Source organism: Galendromus occidentalis, unplaced genomic scaffold (assembly GCF_000255335.2).
Source record: "Galendromus occidentalis unplaced genomic scaffold, Mocc_1.1 scf7180000077504, whole genome shotgun sequence".
NCBI lineage: Eukaryota > Metazoa > Arthropoda > Arachnida > Mesostigmata > Phytoseiidae > Galendromus > Galendromus occidentalis.
In genome coordinates, this window is record NW_003805492.1 from 396,563 (window position 1) to 418,051 (window position 21,489).

General features: G+C 53.7%; 1 protein-coding gene across 1 annotated transcript in view; it reads right to left on the reverse strand.

Moving 5' to 3' along the window:
- Window positions 1–19,668, reverse strand: part of mbl (splicing regulator muscleblind) — an 80,611-nt gene extending 60,943 nt beyond the window's left edge. Inside the window, exons 1-2 of the mRNA XM_018640842.1 lie at window positions 19,612–19,668; window positions 18,318–18,440 (exon numbers count right to left, since the gene is read on the reverse strand). Of these exons, the coding sequence (XP_018496358.1) occupies window positions 18,318–18,440; window positions 19,612–19,668 (180 nt within the window). The remainder of the gene's footprint in view (window positions 1–18,317; window positions 18,441–19,611) is intronic.
- Between the last annotated feature and the right edge of the window lie 1,821 nt (window positions 19,669–21,489).

The following is a 21,489-nucleotide window of genomic DNA, read 5'->3' on the forward strand; positions in this document are numbered from 1 at the left end:
CCCGCTGCTGCTGCTGCTGCTGCTGCACGGGCTCCATCGTCCGTTCTCGCATGCTCACCGTTTCCCCTCCGTCCCTCGCTGCCCCTGTCCCACAACATTTTTCTTCGGCCCCGACTCTTTTTCCTCCTGCTCCTCTGTCATCGCCATGCCATTGTTTCCGTCCTGCCGGTGACTGAAAGCCGAACCACGGAGCGATTCTTCCCATTGTCTCCCATTTTCCCTCCGATCTCGTTCTTTTTTTTCCAAGACTTAAGTCATGAATCCCTGATGGAAGTGCAGATGTTTTAACAAAAGTCGCTCGTAATCCCAGAATAGTAGATGCGGCCGCGTTCTATTCGGCCGCCGCGCCGTTGCTGACGACTGATCCGCCTGTTACCGCAGGTGACGAGGTGTTTCGACAGAAGGGGTTGCTGCTCGGCTGTGCAAGGCAGATGTTTTCCCCGCAGGTGGTCCCGTCTGAATGCAGAATCGGTTTTTTTTAAACGCAGCCGAGCATCTCCCAATCGTAAAAGCGCTCCTCGTCATTGAGCACAAGCAATCTTCCGCTCAGTAAAAACGAGCGTCGGAGCGAGTGCACGAATGAACGAGCGCGGCAGAGAGAGACAGCGACATCCACATTTCGCTTGTGCGTCGTCGGAATCGTCGTCGTCGTCGTTTGTTTAGGCTACGACCTTTTGCTCCCTCCGAATGGGAATCGGGTGGACCCAAAAGAGAGACTGTCATGCCCGAAGACCCCGGCGATTTCGCTCGGCGCGCTTTCGCTTCATCGCAATCGTCTGTCGTTGGCGCAATGTTCGTGCGCGGCTGGCTGACTGCATGTGCGCACACGCCATTTTGCGTGCAGTCGTTCTCAGCGCGCTTGTCGTCACCATCACCGCAAAAAGCAAAACCGGAGAATTCAGAGACAGAGAGCGAGGGCGAGTTGTGGGGGAGGGGGTCGAATAGATGAGACAACGGCCCTCGGCCGGCGCGACTTCTCGCGTTCAGAGAGCGCTCTACGAAGATTACTCGTCCTCCCCGATCGAAACATGTCCAAGCCACGGATGGTGTATCAGCGTGGACTTATCCATGCGTTCTCGTCTCGTGCTCGCTGAGTGACGTGACTCTTATGCTTCTTGTGGGATTCGCGTTTTCTCACTCGAGACTCGGCAGCGATGTGCTTGCATTAGGTACGCACGAGAACCGACGTTCGATTCGGCTCTCGTTCTCAATTGACTGCGCTGACATTCCTGACTCATTCAATTTTCTCGGTCGACCCGATTCGATTGTCAGGCGGCGAGGCGGCAATCTTGGTGAACAAGAAAGCAACCGACTCGCTACTAGTGAGGTTGTCAGGCGCTCGGTCACTGATGGCTTTCATGCGATGTCTCGCGGCACGTCGCGACGGCTCTGGCTATGGATCCCCCTCTGAGAAACTCACCCTTTGACTGATTGTTCGATCCCTGATTTTTCCGGATGTTCTCCGTCAATCGCCTCTCTCCTTGAAAGCTCCATAAGAAATTTGTCTGACTGATCTTGAGCACCGAAAAACCATTTTTTTCCTCCTCAATAAGAAGAACCGAAGAGTTCCGAATTTAATTGATTGTTCAAGCGCTTCCCGGATGAATATCGGGCAATGGACTGCCTCCGACTCATTAAATGCGAATACAATGTTCGAGAGATTGATCGAACCGCGTGATGCTGATGGATGAAACTTTAATTAAACATTCAATAAGGATATTCTCCTCATCCAGCTCGAATCTCAACGGGGAGATGCTAAGGTGAGCCGTCGATTGGGAATCCACGAAGCTCCACGAGAAGCCAAGCAACAACGGGGCCGGCTAAGCGAGCTCACAGTGGTGTGAGAAAACCACTCTGAGAGTCGAGAGACCCAATCGATTGAAGGACTTCGACAACGAATCGATATCAGCGTGCCGCGACAACAACGAGAGAAGTCTGATCGTGACTAAGATGATTACTCGGGTCGGGAAGCTTGCGATTGACTTGGAGCAAACATCAAGACAATCATGCGGCGCATCTTCCGCTAATCTTCCTGTTGACACTTAGATCTGAGTGCAACGATCGCGAATCTCGAGGATCAGTAAGCTGTCAAAGAACAGCGATACGAGATCTCTCTTTGGAACGTTTGCATCCGATCGGAACGCGCTCCTCTCTGTAGGAATGAACCTGGAGCCGAGGCTCCAGCATCCCATTCCTCGCGAAGCGTCCATCTCCGTATTCTTCTCTCTCGAGCGAGATTCGCAGACCGAAATTAGCAAGAACGCTGTTCGGTACCCCAGAGGCGATGAAAAACTGTGGTCGGAACTTTCTCGCGGAGAATTCCCCTGGATCTGCTCCTAGTCTCTTTGTTCTCACCCTCGACTTTTGATGAGCACTCGAGGGACCCCGAGACGACTGTCTAAAGAACGTTGGAAGCGAGTCAGTACCGCGGAGCCCGCGATCACGGGGCGAGCAATCACAAAAAATTATGCGTCAAAAGGGATGCGGCCGCGGGTCTCTCCGCAGTGAAGTCGCGCGTGTCCCCATACACTGATCGCGCTTACCTGGAATATGGAAAAGGTTTTGTTAATTTCTTTTTTCGTTTTCCGCTCATTCCAAGAACACACACTCGGGCCTTCGGAACGCGAATGCGAGTAGTTGAAGACGATATGGGTCGAAGAAGCTCACAGAAGAACGACGGTCAAGCGAGACTCGTTGTAAAAGTCTCCAATACGTATAGTCGATTTCGCGTCTCGTTTCCCGACCGGCACGGTATATGTACAGCGAGCTCATCATCGGTGCTCTCTATATATTTCCGTTTTGTCCAGCTGGCCGAGTGACCCGTCGCTTAGCTGATCAGCGTCCATTCCGGCATGAAGGAGGCTTGGTGTCGGGAACGAATATGAGCTTCGGGGAGATGTGCAGCGTGGAACGACTATGATGCGAGAGCTAGCGGTTGTAGCGGAGTAAGAAGTAGCAGAGGGGTAATTTGCTGCTTCAGGCTTTCCTTCTTCTCCGCTCCGGTAGCCAATGGAGCAAATGTTCTCTTTGGCTGATGCTGCCGCCGCAAGAGCATTGCGAGGAGCCGCGGCAGAAGTAGGAACAAAAAATAACTTTATACTTCAGCGACCCCGGAAAGGGCGTTTCTCCATTTGGATGCTTCCGACTTTCACATCCTGCCTTATGCTCAAATGAATTCCCATATATATATAGGGGCACTTCACTGACGGATAGAGATAGGGTAGCATCGCTAAGCAGCAGATCGCACTCTCGCTCGAATTGACCACATGGACGCCGTGCCGAGGCCGTCGGCTTCTCGCTACGGAAACCTCGCATAAGTGTACGGGGAACAGGCGTGGTGTTCCCCTCACGATCGCCGAAGCCGTCTGCGTCCGTCTCCAATTACTCTCACGTCATTCCCTCCGCATGGTACGCGCTCAAAACCCCGGCGATGCAGAAATCGTCTCCTCCTCGCGAGACGGTGATCTTCCGGAAATAATAATTGACGTTGACGTCTCGCTGTCCTCGTGGCACGTCTCACGCGCGGACGAGCTCCTCGAGAGAGTTCTTTCGAGGAAAACACACAATGCTCCGAAGCCCCAACTGTATTCCCCTCAATCCTCCTGGAGCTCTCGAGGAGTGAAAGGGAATGACAAGACGAAAATTACTGCTACACGCAGTAGAAGACGGACCATGACCCATGACCGGAAACGACAACCACATCCAGCAGAGCACTCCGCCGTCATAACCGCTCTTTGTCCGGCCTTCGCGTCGGCTTGCTTCGTACGTACGAGCAGCAAACAACGAGAATCTAGACTGCACGAGGCGCGTTCTGAAGACTCTCGCTGAACGGTCTCTCAGCGAGTCCGGCGATAAATCGCACCGCACTCCGTGCGGTTATTCGGGACGGAACACGGAGCTCAGAATTCGGCAGGTGGGCGCGAGAAGAGGTCGTGGGCGGAAACGTGGTGCTCTGTCGCCACTACATTTACATAAAGTGGATCTCGCTTCTTAAAATCTCATCTTCGCGTCTGATCTGTTTTTCAGAGCTCTCCCCGCACGTAGCTTCACTGATTGCTCGGCAAGACGAGGAATTCGCACAGTCTTCCGCGGTCTTCCGGCTCGGTGCCGGCACGGGCTTCCAGTGCACGGACATACCATCATCTCGACCGCGGATGTTTCACCGATCGCTTCGAAGTGGTTTCTTACACATCCAGGTCCCGGCTCGAGTAATTTCTTCACCGAAACGTTCGAATAGAAGAGAGAAGGAGGGAGACTCCGGGTTTCCCTCTGATATCATCGCTTTCAGCGTAAACCGTGTGGGGATCCTTCCCCAAACCCGTCGGGAAGGGGGGGGGAGGACGTCTCGACCAATGGTCTTCGATAACGTAGAGGAAACGAGAAAGCAGACTGAGTTGTTCGAGGGCGTTTAGGCGTATTTCTCCCGAAGGCCAATGAGCCGAGATCTGGCTAATCGAGCTTCGGGAAGAATCGTGGATAGCGATCCGGCGGGCTTTCGGAACCGCTGAACGGAGAGAAACAGAGTAAAAAATAATGGGGGAAGAAATACGAGCGACAAAGAGGAGAAAATAGGAGAGCTGTTATCCGGTGTAGCCATAAAGTTAATTCCCTCCGCTCAGTTTATCGGTCGCTGGAGTCTGGGCGGTCCGCCGTCTTCTTCCTCTGCCGTGGCCGCCAAGTGGCTTACCAAATGTAGAACAACAGAGGAGGCCCAGCGACAGGGAAGAAAAAGCAAATAAAAAGTTGGTAAGGGTAGGTGCAGGAAAGTGAATCAGAGAGCATCGAGAGAACCGAGGAAGAGTTACCGAAAATCGGTAGAGGAATACGGATCCTGAATCGTCCTCGAAAACGGATGGGTGATTTTTCAGGATCAGGTATTTAATATCCTTGGTCGATCCGGTGCGGTCAAATTACCGCGGAGCCTTATCCTCGATACTCTATTATTCATGTGGCTTTTTGCTTTTTTTGATCTCGCCTGCATCTGCGCGTGCGGATTTCGCTATGGGACGCGTCGTCGGCGTTCTGAAATTGCGTAGCCCCGCGGGGAGCGGAAAAAAATAAACTCTCCGAGGAGACGCCGGCGACCAGGAGAGAGCTACATGAGCACGACACATACTTAAGGGGATCAGGTGCGCCCGACTGAGCCCGGCTCCGGGTCTACTTGATAACGCCGCACCGCTGATGGCGATCCAAGCCCGCACAAAATCAGTGAGCGAGCCCGAGTCTCCGCCGCCGGGGCCTGCCTGGTCATCTAGGCGAGCCGCGCTGCAGCAGCCGATCAGGCCAGGTATGGTATGTGAGTGAGAAATCCCCTCTTATTACGTACATAGAAAGTTCACCAAGGACAGACCTTGGATCTCATCAGAGACGCTCGCGAATTGGCTCCCGGGAAGGAAGACTCTCTTGAGACCCTGATCTCATTATTACTCAGCTCCGGCCGTATGACTCTCCCACCTCCGGTGCGAGACTTGGCGGCTGAGGAGGGCAATGCGGGTAAGAATAGGGAGCTCTTGTTCCTCCCAGCTGGTAGAAACCACCGCATACGACGACGGAGACGACTATGGATTCCACCGCTACCACGAGAGGGGAGCGAATACCGAACGAACCGCGACCGCAGGCTCGACGACGGCACGGACGCTCGCAGGAACACCTCGTAGAAACTTTCGGCTTTTCGGGAAACGCCTTCGATCGAAAGCGGCGGCGGTGGCACCGTCGGGGAGCAGCGTTTGATAAAGTTCCTCTCAGTCAGTCAGATCGATGGCCGAGGATGTGTCTGATTCCCCGCCAGTCTTCCATTAGCTCCGGAGAATCGCAATCCATTAATGCGCAACCATTCTGAAACACTCGTTCCTCCCCTCCTTATCTCCGTCCGGGGTTCTCTGAGCCCTTGCGGTCTCTCGACGGATCCTGCAGTCGATTTCGCACAGCGCCCTCCGACTGAGTGTAGTTTCGGATCGGGTGAAATTACGCGTGCAGCGACGATGTTCAACTCGGTTAGTGATCGTCTCAAGTGAGTTGGTGCTTTCAACTCGTCCAGGAAAGGACAACGAATGTTCCCGCACTCACTCAGATCGTCCTCGTTGCGAGGTGGCTCGCTCAACATAAAAGGGTTCGCCGAAATACTGTCTCGGCTTTCACGCGGGTGTCCGACTCCGAGCGAAATGACCACGAACAAGAACTCGACATTTACATAGTCCGAATTTTAACGCTCATGGGGTAAGTTTCAGGTTGTCGCTCACGCGTCGAATTACAGCTCGAGCGAACCCTAGAGGGTCGTCTAGCTTCGCCGGACCGCTGCGAGCGCCCTCAACTCGGAGTTATATCTCGTCCTATGACGACGGCTCTGGACCTTCCAGCTCAGCGTTCTAGCCGAATTTCTCTCATCATTTCGAAGGCTCCGATCGAGTTCGATGTTGCACAGACGTTTGTGGTGATGTACCTTCTTTAAGATAACTCTCCAAACGTCAGCTGCGGCTCGAAAACCCACCGAGAAGAAATTCAAGCTCTACAACGTATTTCTTCGGCGGTGAGAAATTCCATGGCTCTCAGCTTCGGAAATCTTCCCTCTCGTTCGCAACTTTCGGTCAATGCGCACCTTGACGATATATTTTCGTCGACTTACTCGAGTCGTCGTTTCGAACAATGTGAACCCATCACAATCTAAAGTTCGTAGACGACCGCTGTCATGTTTCTTGGGCCGACAGGTCGAATAATCTATTCTCCGTGATAAATAGATGTTGAGCTCCGGAGCTGTGCTCTCGACCGCAACTTCCTGTTCCCAGGAAAGATGACCTCAGCCGGGGTCCGCGTGGTTTCAGCAACCCTCGCCAGGCTAAGCGAGAAAAGTCAAAAACTACGGCGCCGGCGTGGGTAAATTCCGTGATTCTTCTTAACGTTCCGCTCATATACTTGGAATTGAGCAGATCCGATGCGTCAGCCCGAGATTTCGGAAATAGGAATGAGGAAAGGAATCCTGAGAGGAATCCGCCACTTGTCAAGGGACCAGCAGTGAATCGACTCAATTTTATCGGGGACCCTGATAGCTACCAAGGTGATGTCGGAGAGGGCTAGCGGAATGAGAAGCATGACATCCTCGTAGAAGAACGCGCAAGGAGCAAGGAACAAGGAATAGTGGTTCAACGTATCCCCTCGAAAAGAGGAACGAAGGGATAGAGCGTGAGATCGATCGTGAGGGGAAGAAATAGGGAGCCGCCTGTGGGAGTGCTAGAGGAATAGGGAGGAGGAGACCGAAGAGAGACTCTCTTCCGCGAAAGAACAGAAGGAAAGAGATAGCAGACTGTGTGAGGAAAGGAAATGAGGATAAATTTAAACAGGCGGAGAGTCCGGGCGGCTCGCCGAAAACAAGAATAAAGTAGACGGGATCGAAGAGCTAAATAGGAAGGAAAGAAGAGCGTCATAACGCGGCCAGTTCGTTCCCATGAGCCTGAGTGCATCGGATGGCAGGGGACAACAACATCCAGGAGGATCCTTGTCGCTGCGTAGAGCCCGTGAATGGCCCAAAAGATGCGGAAGGTACACCCTGGTTTCTAGGAGACGACGCAAAATTTGAGAAATGTTCCCCCGTTAGTGCTTTCTTCCCCCTAGTCGACATTCACCCCTCCATCTGTTTCTCCCCGAGGCCTCAAGCGAAGTCGCTCCCCCATTCTTCCTTTCTGCGTCCGCAGCGCTCATGCGCCTCGTACCTCTATCTGGACGTCCCTTTTGCAGTCTTTCTTCCATTTACCGACTCGGTTCCCCGGTCATTCCCGCTGCCACCGGAACTTCTACTAGCTGCCCGGTCAGTGTGGACGGACTACCTGGTTGGTAACGGTACGGCGTCGGCGTACGAAGCACTGGAGCTGGGACCACAATGTCGTGGGGATAGCTAAGAAAGCTCTGCCGATAGCTGACAAGTTTGAAAAAGCGCGCCATTTCGACGCGCTTGGTCAGCCCGCTCGGGCTTCCTGCTCCAAAGTCATAGCTGTTTTCTCTCGCCTCCGCGGCTTCTCCTCTTCTGCTGTCGTCTCGATCACTCGTGAATGGTCCGCGCATCGAGGGGGGGGGGGGTTCCAACGCACAAGTAAAGACACGTTTCAACTATGGCTACAACGCCAGCCACCGAGCCGATTTAGCGATGCTGGACGTTGCGACAACCCTGGGAGAGGAGCGGATGAACAGGATTCCTGTCAACACGCCATCCGGGGGGTTGACGTCTGGCTATAATGCCACCGGAGGCACGGCGAGAGCTGCGAAAATCTGCGGCGGCTGAAAACCGCAGGGCGGCAAATAGAGATCGACTCCGGGTTCTATGTATTTGGGAGTTATCAACTCTCTGTTCCCCGGAGAGCGTCTCCGATTAGAGTCTCCGTTTTTCCGGCCGCGTCGCGCGTCCAATACTCTGGATATCTCTGCGAAATCTTATCGCATCGATTCGGAGACAGCTGAACGGATTCGAGTCATTTGAATAATGAATGTCAGCCCTAACCCCGGAACGCGAACGGGAGAGGTGTGTGAATACATCGACCGCATGCAGTTCATTTGGAAGATGTAGGTACTCATCCCCGTCGTTCTATCAGCACTATCGGTATGATGCATCTTCCTTTTTTCTTTGAGAATACCATAGTTCGAACGGATTGGACACCGTCCGTGTCCTCGCCGCGTTGGTTTTTCCAGGAGAGCACTCTCAATGGACACTTCATCAACGCCCGATATACGAAAATCGATAAGTCGGACGCGAACCGTCGAACTGCGAAAACTGTGGAACAAATGGTAGCGAAAGCTGACGGGTGGGCGGCAGATGAGATCGACGCTTGCCTTGTCTCGCACTTTGACGCATCTGCAACGCATAATTCAGCAGCTACTTCCAGAGAGTGGCGAACAAGGCGGTGGGAAAGACAGTGGGAATGTCGGAGAGAAAGACTGAGAGAAGAACTGAAGAGGGGATAGCGAGCTGTCCGTCGCTGTCGAAAATGGAAAACCCAATACATGTCAAGGAGCACGCATCGCTCCTCGAGGGAGGAAAGCCGGGAGGATCTCGCCGAAAGGAAAAACGCTATTTTCTGTTTTGCTGCAATTTTTCTCTCTTTGCGTTCCTCAACCCGCTTTCCCAGTTTCCATGTCCTCCTTCCTATCGCAGCGTGGGCTCTTCTCAATATATCTTTCCTCATTTCTGCCGTCTCCTCGCTCCCATTCGTTTCCCGTGACCTTTGCTTCTAGACTGCGCGCGTAGATGATTCCTTCGCTTCTCCGCGTCCTGAGGGTTCATATGGGGAGCGACTGTCCCCGTGGAGTCTCTCCCTTCGTGTTCCTAGGTATCCTCATTTTTTCGGAAGGAATATTTGACCGCCCCGTCCAGGACTTTCCTTCCGGGTGGTGCCGTCAGTTTTTCCTCCAGACCTGCTTATGAGCATACAGCTTTCCAAGGGCCTCCTTTCGCTGCTCGTAACTCGCTCAGTCAGAGAAACCCTCTCTCGCTCGACCTTCAAGATATCTCAAGCCGTCGTCCTTGAGGACCCTCTTCCGGTCTCTCGCAGGGAGAGCTGAGCACCCAGCGAAGAACGTTTGTTCCATAGCTGAATCATCCACCCGTTCATTCATCGCGTATCGATCGGCTGGTGTCGCTCGGACGTGTCGCCCTGTCGTCTATGGAGGCGGCTGTCATTCCAAGACGAGGCGCCGGAATAGATTAGCAGACATGCGAGAGTTTGCTTTTTTGAACTTTTCCCGTCCATTCGACGTTTTTTCCCCTTCATACTCGTTTCTCCGAATGCTGGACAACTTCCCGCCTTCAGGCAAGGATTGTGTGCTCAAGTAAAATAACACCTGCAACTTCGGCCGAAGGTCTGAGAGCCTGAGCTGGGCTGTCTACTCACGCGCCTCCTGCGAGTCGCTGGCAATCAAGGCGATCTCGGCAGGTAAAAATTAATTCTAGGGTGTGGTTTCTGTCGCCTATTTTTCGTGCTCAGAACGCTCGATCAGAACTCCCGCCTAAATAGCCGGAGAGCTCGCCGAGAAAAAGGAGCTCCTCCGTCCTCCTCGAGTTTTCAAACTGCCTCGAGCCTCCACATTTCGGGGCCGGGCAAGATCGATGCAAGTCTCTTGAGAAGACTCCAGGCTCTCGAGGGTCCTTATTCAGATGCGGATTACCGAATCGCAGGCCTCTCGAGCTCCCCCCGCGGAAGTCATTGACAGTAGGGACCGTACCTTTGAATGAGGAATGATCATTCCCTTCCTAGCAACAGGCGATATCTCTGACTACATCGAGTCTCAGTTACAGGGGACACTGTCTTCCTGATAACGCTTTGAGATGCGAGAGGGGGAGAGCAAGACGGAAAAGTGGGATAGAAGAGCGAACCTGAACAGATTGCCTCCTGTCAGATCGCAATCCCATAAGAACCCCGATCAGGATTTGTGGAGTTCCAGAGCCGCCGTCTACTAAATGTAGGCGGCATGGAACGCCGCGAGGGAGCGCATGACTAAAAGTCTAGAGTGAAAGGGATGCCAATGCTCCGCACTGGTTTCGAGGGAACTGCCTCGACGGTCATGGGGAATCGCGAAACAGACTCGTGACTTCGGCCTCCATTCCACCTCCGCTCCCAAGCCGGGAGGCATGGGAAGGAGCCTTGCTAGGGGTTCAGGGCGAAGATCAGGGGGGGAAGGAGGAGCGAAAAGAACAAAGTGAAGACTATCTCCGCTCACCACCGCGATTTACATTGGAACTGCTTGATTCCATGCCCCTCGTCTATCCGACCTCAGAGCGCGACTGGCGAGCCGGATCGTTGATGAAATTACCCAGAATTAACATTCAGTTTGGTCTCCCCTCGGCCTCCGAGCCTAGATGAGGGATTCAAATGTTAAACGTGCTTGCTCCTGTCGAACTGACATCGTATCGTCAAAAAGAGGTCGAACAAGCCTGGGGCTCCGACCGGGTGTTTGAAAAACAGCGGAGCCGCTCCGGGTCCTAATTTAATATTCGAACAAGCGTTTCTCCTTCTTCACCCACACATCCATCCCCACACTCTTTCGAGCCACTAGCTTCATCCTCGGAGGGTTCCGCCGTGCGAGTTTCCTTGATTAGCAACGAACATTCTGCTGCGGAGCTCTGAGGGAATCGATAGAGAGGGGAATAAGGAGTCAACTGATTCAGAATCCAAGCCGGTCGGAAGGATTCGGAGAAGCCGACGGAAAGAATCGCGGGGACGATGTCTGACAGAGATGAATGAGACAGAGTCGAATTCCGGGAAATTCGGAAGGAATGCCTCGTGGCTCTCTAGAACGAATAATTCATATCTCATTGTCAGGGCATCGTAGCACCCTTTATCGAGGATACCGATCTCCTACAGTGATGGCCTTTCCTTCGCCGGGCTCTTTCTCCGAACTGGCCACGTGGTCATCATCGCTGTCGTGATGACAGAGACAATCTCCTCATTAGAACAGCTGTGACAGATCGAGCCATGCCAATAACTGACCAGATTAGCCTCGAGCGTAGAGACCTCTAGTTCTCGGGTTGTCTCTCCTCGGTGATCCCTCGGCGTCGATCCGGCACCTTCCGGCGGTCTCGTCATCCTAGCTATTCCTCGGATCTCAGCCTCAACCGGTAGAGCCGATCGTCGTAGTGACGGGAGGGAGCGAGCTCCGGGCCTGCGGCACCTCATGGAAGACCACACTACTTCGCCTGTGCGTTGTTCCCGGCCCGCCGAGTCGTTTAGCTCCGAGACCCAGAGTACCCCTCTCATTATCGCCGTCTCATCGGGCATCTCATTAATACGCACCGACCCGCACGAAGCTGCAAACAGCCTTCGTGCTCCGGGCCGTCCTACGAGGTGGAGCGGGTCAACTGCGGTAGGAATTAAATTTCAACGTTTCCATTTTGGATCTCGTCGACATCGCGACGGCAAGGTCGGGACGATCGATGCGCGAGGCCTGGGGGTAGTTTTCGATAATCTCGTCTCTTGAAGATTCTCCGGAGTTGATCGGAAGGACACAGGAATGAATCGGCGTTTTTCACGGGGCGGTCTCGAGTCAGACAGAGCAAGATCGATCGCTCGAACTCGTCGCGTCGGTCGTCCCGTCGAGGTAGAAATGTATTCAGCAATGATGTCATTTAGCCTGAGGTTGAGGGCCCGCAGGTCCTCGGGGAGAAAACACGGGGACGGGGAAGATGACAGACGGACGATAGAAGGAGGCACAGACAGACCGACAAGCGAGCCGGAAAATGTGGAAAAAGAAGCGATTGGAGCTCATCGAGCCCGACCCGGTCGTCTACGCCGTTGTTGTGATGGTCGTCGACGTCGTTAGGGTTCCTCCCCTCGCATGTACGCAATTTGATCGAGTTCAGAAACACGGACGCCGATAGCCGAATTCGGCCTCCGTTCGCTTGTCTTCCAAGATTAGAGGCAGGAACCTCGGAGACGACAAACCCTCTCTCGAATCGGATAGTTCCTCAAACTTCCTTGGTCCCTTGGAGTGTGCAGAGAAGGAGAAAACAAAACACGGAGTGCATCCCGAACGAGATCTGGCTCCATGTCTCGGTTTTTTCGCGGTGAAGGTTCTGGATTCCATTCCGATTTTTCCGAAGGAATTCTAGTCGCCATTGATTCCTCTTCCCATTCCTCTGGCGCGGGGAACGCGACGGTCTCCAGCGGGCTGGCGATTAAGGTCAAACACTTGATCAGGTTTCTGATTAGACCCCCGGCGCTTTTTCTCGGCTGCTCTGCCAGTCGGTGATCGCATCGAATTCGAAGCCTTCCCGAGATCATCGACGATTTCCCCCGATATCCGGTGTCTCCAATGATTTCCTTGATCTCCGCTGCTTTTGTGATTCCTCGGAGAGAAAATGACGACGAGCAGTATCTGTGGGAAATTGCGCCCGACAGCGTCGAAAAACTCGTTTTTATCCTCGCGCATCCGACGTGCGTCACATTTTTCTTTCTCCCTCCTCCCCATTGCTCGCGCTCTCCCGATTCCCGAGTCTCATTCAGTCCGCCTTTGACGGAGTTCGGGAGACGGTCGCGCAGTTTTTCGGGCCGTTAAATGTCATTAGGGATTGATAATCCGATGATGACTTCACATTGAAGTGCCACCACTGATGATAGTGAAAAGCCTACCCGCGCTGGGGAGTCTGGTTGGATCGGTGAACCCTCTCCTTGGGCAACTTGGCGCAGATCTGTGGTGTTCGAACACTCAGAGGAATTATGAAATGCGATCAGGAGACCAGGGCTCTAGGTATTCGCCGACAGAGACAGGGGAGGGAATCGTCATCAATTTCGCCTAGTGGTCTTGTCTTCCACGGCTCTGGCAGGACACGCGTTTCTCGCTTGCCCGTCCGACATCTCGCTCCCTCGCGATAGAGGTTCGACCCAGCACTTGGTTCGCCCACGGAAGGAGAAAAAGCCCCTGCAGAGACCAAATGCTGCTCACTTTCTCTCCAGTTCCGTACGACCCGTTCGTTGACCAGCCGTAGCGACCCCTTATTACGTAGGAAGTCACAGGAAGCTTTCTTCCTGGAGCAGCAGCAGCAGCGCTCTCTCCGTCCGGGTCGTGTCCGTCGTCACTGTGCTCGTTTTCGTCATCGCCTTCCCCGACTTACTGACCGACCGACCGGACGGCCATCCTGCTTCATCTTCGTATTAGCGTGCGATGTTGGAACGAACAGACGAACGAGCGAACGGGGGACGATAGCGAGCGGCGTTGATTACAGTCAGTTCGTCTGTTTGCGCGTCCCACCGGCCTGTCAAGATTCGGGTGCGAAATTCTGTCGCAGCCAGCATCCTGGACTACCGATAGCGGCAGGCAAGCCCACCAGCCGACTCGCGACGCCGACGTAAGCCCGGCTGTCTAGGACCATCGTGGAAATAGACCGTGCCGAGTCGTCTCAGATTGTTGAGCGAAGGAAAACAGCCGTACCCATATGTGATTTGTCGTTTTCCGCGGAGAGCACACGGCGCAGCGATCGGGTTCCGTCGATTCCGGGCCGAGTTCTGGGTTCGAATGGAACTCGCTGTATGACCTTGTCGAGAGAATGCCATGTCGCCTCGATTCTCATTCAATCGATCGATGCAGGCATACAACTCACATAAGGAACTCGCCAGCAACTCGTTCGACTCATCTGCATATACGGCTCAAATGAAGCTAATGAAGCCCGAACACCCACATGAACACGGCGCCTTTACCTATTCGAATGCGGGCTTTCCGTCAGAAACAGTGCATGGCGATGCTCGCTTCGATATGCACCCCGGACCCATCAGCAGCGTTCCCGTCTCGGGAGGAAAAATTTTCCCTCAGAATATTGTTTGTGGGACATCGTGTTTCCAAGATTATCCCTAAGGAAGTTCGATAAGGCCACTCGCGCTGTTCACCGGGACAAGCGACCGATTCTCCGGTCGCCGATCGACCCAGGACACCCTCGCCCAGTCATCAGACGAGCTTGACGATTGCCACATCTTTCTTCCCTCTTCTTCGTGTCATCGAGCTCTGGATGTCGAGTACCCTACCCAAACGGAGGATCGATCGATCAGGTGATTGGAGGTTCGTTTTGTCTCCTCCGCGCGCCCCGTCCAACTGTTCGAAGTGGTCGGATACAAGGACGAGGACAAGGGATCCCCATAGACGTATAAGCATCATCTGGACACGGAACGTCCATGGGACTCCGTTCCTCGTGCTGAAATCTCCTCCGTGGTCTGCCTCCCTCACGGATTCCCCACCCCAGGCCACTTCCGACATGTCTTGAGTGGGATCTCTCGAACTCGGAATCGTTCTAGTCGGACTCATATCTCGCTGGATGAGGAAGGTGGAATAAGCTTAGTAGACCGCCTGGAGGAAGGAAGTGATCCCGCGTCGTGTTTGCCGAGACTCGTGTCCATATTATGCACGGGAATCGTCGGGGTCGCTGTTTCGTCAACGCCGCCACAGCAGCCGCACGAGCGGCACCTGGAACTACCTCGTCGGCAGAAGTCGAGAACGCTGTTTTTTGTTTGCCGACTCCTCGGCGGGAAAAGAAACACCTCGTCACATAAGACATGTAGCTCCGCCGTTTCTCGCTTATTCCTGCTCGAGGTTTGCCCCTGCGCCCCCTCCCACGTACGTCGCGGTCGTCGTCGTCGTTGCATTTCCGGCGTTGCATATGAATGTGACCTGCCATGAATATAGATAATATATACCACAAACGAATTATCATCACGAGGTGCGTGGGCCGTGGTGGGAGTGGTGAGTCTATGACGATTGTCTACCCGTATGAGATTACAGTTTTTGAAAAAAACATCATCGTGGGAGTCGAAAGACCGGTCCGCGAATGATAGTCCCGCCTCGCTCCCGGAATGAAAACATCTCGCGAATCGATATAAAAGATTCGCGGAAGAAAAGACGCCTGTTTCCTCAATTTACGTCGAGAAATGAGCCGATCCAACCCGTTGGCGTCGAGGGCTCAATCTCGCTCTCCGAAAGCTATCGGGAAACACCATTGGAGATCGGTCACGATGCTCATCAACTCGTCAATCACAGATCGCTTTTTTCCGAGACGAATTCCACCCCGCGTTCTGACTATGGTTTTTTCGCTCGCCAAGAGTCAGATTAATTAGCAATGCCCCATTTCCTGAGATTCGCGGAGCCTCAGCGTCATCCAGTCTCTATTTCTTCGTTCTTCCAGGAGATTTCCTCGGTCTCGTCTACCAGGGCCGGACCCTTCGCGTCGGAACTTTTCAACCTAACTCCTCCTCTGAAGCGGAATCTCTTGCCGGAGCCGCCCTTCCCATGATCCGAAATTCCGCCCTCGATCCCAACAAATCTCTCCATCCTTGGAGCTTCGATCCTGATCGGCGGATCGCCGGCGCTCACTGATTTTCTATTCTGCTGAAGTGAGCACGCGGCGGTGCCGGTGGTGATAGCGGGAGGGTTCCGTGAAAGGAATCGATGTGTGGTCTGCTGGCTACGCATTCTTTTGGCTACTTTTCCGGCTCAGAGCACGCTCTCGCCTTCGTCCCCTACGACCGATGCTCTTCCCTTGAACCCCCCTTTCCCCCACCCTCTTTGCCCTGCTGCGAGGCCCCAGCGTGGCGTTCCTTTCGACCGAGACTGCGTTATTCACTCTGCGATGCTTTTCTATATATATTCGCTGTTCCTTCACCGGCGAGCAGGATGCCAGCGACTCGGCGGCCATTCCAGGAGCTCCGGGAAATTCGGCGTGTTCTTCTCGCTCCTCCCGGCACTTCAAGCAATTTACATATTGGCTGCTCCTGCCTCAACGGATGCCGGGTCCGTCTGCTCGGAAAAGGGTGCATTGATGCTTCAGCGTTCGAGGACAATCTGAACAGTTTTACTGAGTGGATCCACAATGCAACGAAGGTTGTCGACGTCGCGACGGCCTCCTGCGCGAGTTCTGTCTCCTGCGCGAAGGGAAACGATTGCGCTCTTTTTCCTGTTTGTGAGTGCTCGTTCGGATAGGTCGGCCGGTCGCCGGCTCGGTGGGCGGGTGCGTGCCTGCGTACGTTTGTGCTCTGTCGGGGCTGTTGTACTGCAGAAAGCTTGATAAGATCCACGCGACAGACCTAGTCGCCTTTTATAACGCAGTGAGACAATTTGGCCGAGGAACAAGGGCTGGCCTCTCGACGAGAACTGCTCGGCACCGAGTAGGTCTGACCGTGCCGTCCCTCAGAACAGAGGCGAATTCGACGCCATTCCCCCCGACGGGCAGGGATCGATATGCCTCCTCCTGAGGAGCTTCGAGCGGTACTCATCCTCATCAGTGATTGAACCACTTCAGCAGGTAACTCTCAGTCCCGATAAAATTCTGAGGCGATCAGTGCACTGAAACGTATTTCCCGCGGAATTCTACGTCTCGCAGCGCACCGTCGGAATCTCAAGCTGGACGTGTCTGGGAATCGATCCCCCGCCTGGTGAGGCGATGAATCCCGAGTCACGAAAAGCGTGGAGGAGCGCGCCTCGGATCGTTCACGCACTCGTCGATTCTCTTCAATCCCCCCACCCCACAAATTTCGTCTGGCAGAAATGGCATCCGAACTGGATGCCGCGCCGCCGCGAGACGACTCGTCTAATATTGATACGCATTCTCTTGCTACTATTGAATTCGCTATCTGGTTGCGCGCCAGCGTTAGGAAGCATAGCCATCCGTCACTGTCAGGACTCACTCGTTGGCAGGACGCACAAAGGAAGCGGCCTTACCCTGCTCGTTTCAGTCCACGCTCGCCTGACTGACTGGCTGGCTGCCTGTCTGCCGACTCAACTCATTCTTGCTCGTAGGACTGGTTCGTCGTCTGTCTGTAGTCAAACTCGCAGACGCAAGAGCGAGCGAGCGAGAAAGAAAAGCAACAGGGGAAGGGGGGAGCTATGCGCGAAGATGCTCCGGAAAAGCCGACGAGTGCAGGCAAACTGCAACTTTCCACCCGAATCCGAACCTGTTTGAAGCATCACGGTCCTTGAAGCCAACTATGAGGAGTTTGCGAGTGAGGACCCACTTCGTGGTGGGGCCGACCAGCTTGACTGCTCGAGCGGATGGGCAGGCCCGGAGATTTCGTGTTCCCTTCATGCGACGACAGGTTTCCTCCTATCCGGACCCCGGTCTGAGTGAGCCGCGTTCCCCAATATCATCGGATCACGAAGACATCAGGAACGACGGATCTGCGAATGGCATCACCATTCGCCTCGGAAGGTCGGAAGCGAACAGACAGCTCTACGTTAGCCACTCCGTCTGCTCCTGAACATCGGACTAGATGAGGGTATCCCGAAGCAGAGGTTCGCTGCGAGTCCCGGATGAGGACTACGTGGGAACGAATGCGGTGATGTGAGGGGAAAAGGATACAAGTGTCTCCGAGACGTCTAGCAGCAGCGAATCCCCGCAACAGCGGCCGTGGCAGCAACAAAACAGCATTCAACTGCTCCACAAAGTGGTTTCGTTCGTCTCGTGTTTACCCGGGAAAGAACACTGCTGGAGGCGAAAGTGTCTGCTGACACTCACAGGCACACAGCAAAGGCAAAGCCAATTATTCCAACAAGCGCGACCGTCCGTCCCACCGACAGACCGTCCGCGTGTCTGCCTGTGCACGTTTGCGCCCGACAGATTTGTTCGCTCCCCGCCGCCCGGCTACCATGTGCTCGTGTAGAGAATCTTACATTCGAGACTTCACCGATTGGATCGGCTCAAGGACGATAATGTTGTTCCGGGAGAATGTGGCTCTTCGGATTTGTTCGGCGGACCGAATCATTGAGCTCACACCCAATTGTTACCTAGGACTTCCGTAGTCGCGCGAAAACATACGGGGAACACCGCTCGAACCGGAGTCTGCAATGAAGAGGATATAGTTTACCTTTATTGAGTCGTAGCAGGCGATCACTCTGCCGTTCTGTACTTCGACGTTCGATGCTGGATGGGCGAATTTGCACTCTGTATCCGGTCGTGTGCACTTATTCCGTTGAAACTCGCGGCACACCTGGAAACGGAGGGGGAGTTCATTCGCGCTCTTTGGAGACCTCGTCCGACAATGACCTCAAATGTAAAAACGTTATTAATTATAATGAGTCGATTTCTCCGGCTCGGCGAAAATGGACAATCGTCGAGAATCGGGCTCTTCGCCGAATCCAAATGTCGCAGGCCCTCCGATTCGAGGGAAGAATCTTCCTCGGCTTATACGTGAGTAGGTACTACGCTATAAGGTTCCCATATGTTGGCTCGTTCCGGAAGCCAGGGAGCCCGCGCATACTGAGCTATGGAACGTTTGCTTACGCATCGATACCATGTCCGTCGAGACTGACATTGTTGGCGTTGTCGGTGCCATCACAGTCGAGCTTGACGTTCCGCTGTCGTCGTTGCTCAGATGCGGCCGAGTTTTCAGAATCTGTCAGGAGAGCGCGCGGGAAAAGGGAATCAACATTCCATTCCAAGAATCCCAAACGTTTCGGACGGCAAGTTCGGAACGTACCGCCCGCAAGCGCGGCTGCTGCGACGACAGTTGCGGGGACCGAAGACGAAAGTCGAAATTGCGAAATCGAGTGTCGAAGGAAGAGAGCGCAAAGAGCCACGCTAATCTCTAAATTGAACTGCCGATAAACTCCACCCATTCTGATCCCCCCCGGCGAGTCTGCTCGCTGCGCGCCCGAAGGCGATTTCCACACCGACCCACTATGGGACCTTAAGACTCTACCGAGTCGGAATGGGGGAGTGGGCACGGAGTTGGTGTAGGTACGATTAGTTGCTCGGGTTCACGCCCTGGGGTGCCTGATGAAGTCTTTCTATCATATGGACATGCTTGAGTCGGGAAGTCGCCGTGGACGAGTGAGCAACAACCGGCTGCTCCAATGAATCAGCTATCGAATGGGTTTGAGATTCGACTAATTGGCGTTCCCCCGAGACTTCCGACCCATTGGGTTCTCTTGTCCAACCTCCGCGTCGCGCGAATGGACCATGAATTTGCGTATGTAAGAATTCCCTTAGGTTTGGGGGAAAAAAGGCCCAGCAGCTCCCCCTCGGTCAGATATGGACTACGATTGCTCTTACCCTCGAATGGGCGAGGGTCCGCCGAGTTTTCTTCAGTGAAAGTTATATTTCGATGATGAAATAATTTTTAGAATGATGGGTGCGAGATCATGTGAAATGGAACATACCTCCAACTGCAACCATCTGGAGTCCTTGACGTTCGCGAGAGAAGTCATCGTAGCCATGAGGGCAGCTGAATTGGCTAAGTTAGTCTGGTTATTTGTCGATGGAGGGGGACTCGTTGTTGCCGTGGTGATTCCCTGTGCGGATGTGCTGCTAGCAGCCGATAACTGCGGCGAGTAAAACCAATAAGCTGCTGGTGGTACTTGAGTGGCCGCTGCTGTGCTTACAGCTGCCCCAAGACCCGCGTGCACCCCCGGTACGCTTACGCCGACACTCACGGCGATTCCGGGAGAGAACGCTGTCTGAGGCGATGAGGACTCGGTCGATGAGCACTCAGGCGGCGACGGAGACACCGTGAAGCCGGCCGACGGCTGAAAGAAATAGTTCTCATGAGAATTCATCGCGCTTTCAGCTCTCCTAGAGTTCTGGAAAGTTCAGTCATAAGAGTAGACTGAGTTTTAAACGAATCGAATTCTTTCACGGAATAATATCGAAGCTCCACAGCGTAAGACGGACGGAGGAACGCGAGTCGAAGAACCGGCGAGGATATAAGCAACTCCTTGTCCCGGTCCCCACCACCGGGGAAGAAGCAACGAGATGGCTTGTAATTAGCCTCTATGACGGCAAGTATCATTAAGGCTTATCGGTAACTACTTGACAAAAACTCGCCTCGCTCTACCGTTGCCAAGCGCGGTAGGGTTTGTCGCGCTATAGCAGTTTTTCATTTGAACAGAGAGCCCAGCGCTGTTGTCATCAAGTTGGAGTTTTTCTAATTTCATTCCCGCCGCACTTCTCTAATTCACTCTAACATTCGTTAGAAGAGACTTGTAAATGGGCTTCGGGCTCCTGTAGCCGGAAGCCGAGCCGATGTTCCCCACTAGAATAACCGAATGCTCAGTTGGTTAGTTTGTTGTCGCTAGAGAACAACGTGGGCTGTGGGGTTTTTAGCTTCTACAGACGTAATTAGTAACCAGTGTAAAGCCGAATAGAACACTTCCAGATCTGATGGCGTCTTGAACGAAGTTGGAATTGAATGACGCGAGAAACCCCAAGCATGGACGACCCGGAGGACCGAGTAGCGAAAAGCAAGAAAGCAACCATCGGATGACAGATGTTGAGAAACGAGTATGTCGCCAACTTGAGAGATGCGACTTCCAACGTGGAGTAGAGCGGGAAAAAAACCCAGCAGACTTCGCGTCTAGTTTACGAGTGATGAACGAGGTCAGAGAACCTTCTCACCCGTCGCTGTATCTATTCCCGCTCTCTAGTCGGAGGTGTGTTCGACTATTCTGTGAACCTATGCAGCGATGGCGAACGGACTGCCAGGGTAGGTTTGAGTCTAGAGCTCGAATCGTCGTCGTTCGAAAACGATGTTTCGAAAGAAGAGAATTTCAAGCTAAAGGCTAAATGACAGCTTCAGGCCGGAAAGAAGTTTGTGATGATGATGTGATTAACGCCCTACTGTCGACAGAGCCACGGCCGCGACCGACGGGTAAATAAAAACGCGTCAACACTCCGCCCGCTTTTGCGCTAATCAGTCGATGTCTTGCCTACGTCGCCACCTCTGCCGAGTATGAGTAGGAACTCCATGGGCGTCCGTGCGTCGGCCTGGCCGTCGAGTCGCTTGGAGTCCCGAGGCCGACCCAGGGCATGCGGCTTGTTGCGTCGGACAATGGTTTCAAAAACGTCATTCTGATCAGCTCCAGGAAGCTAGAAGATCCTGCAGCGTCCCTTACGGCAAATCGAGGACCAGTGCGTGAGCGGCAAAGGAGTCACGCAAGTCACGGTTTCTGCGTAAAAAACGCTTGACCCCCTTCAGCGCGACCGAGCTTAATGAAAACTAGAGCAGTTGTTCGCAACGAGCATTAAGCGAAGGGAAGTCG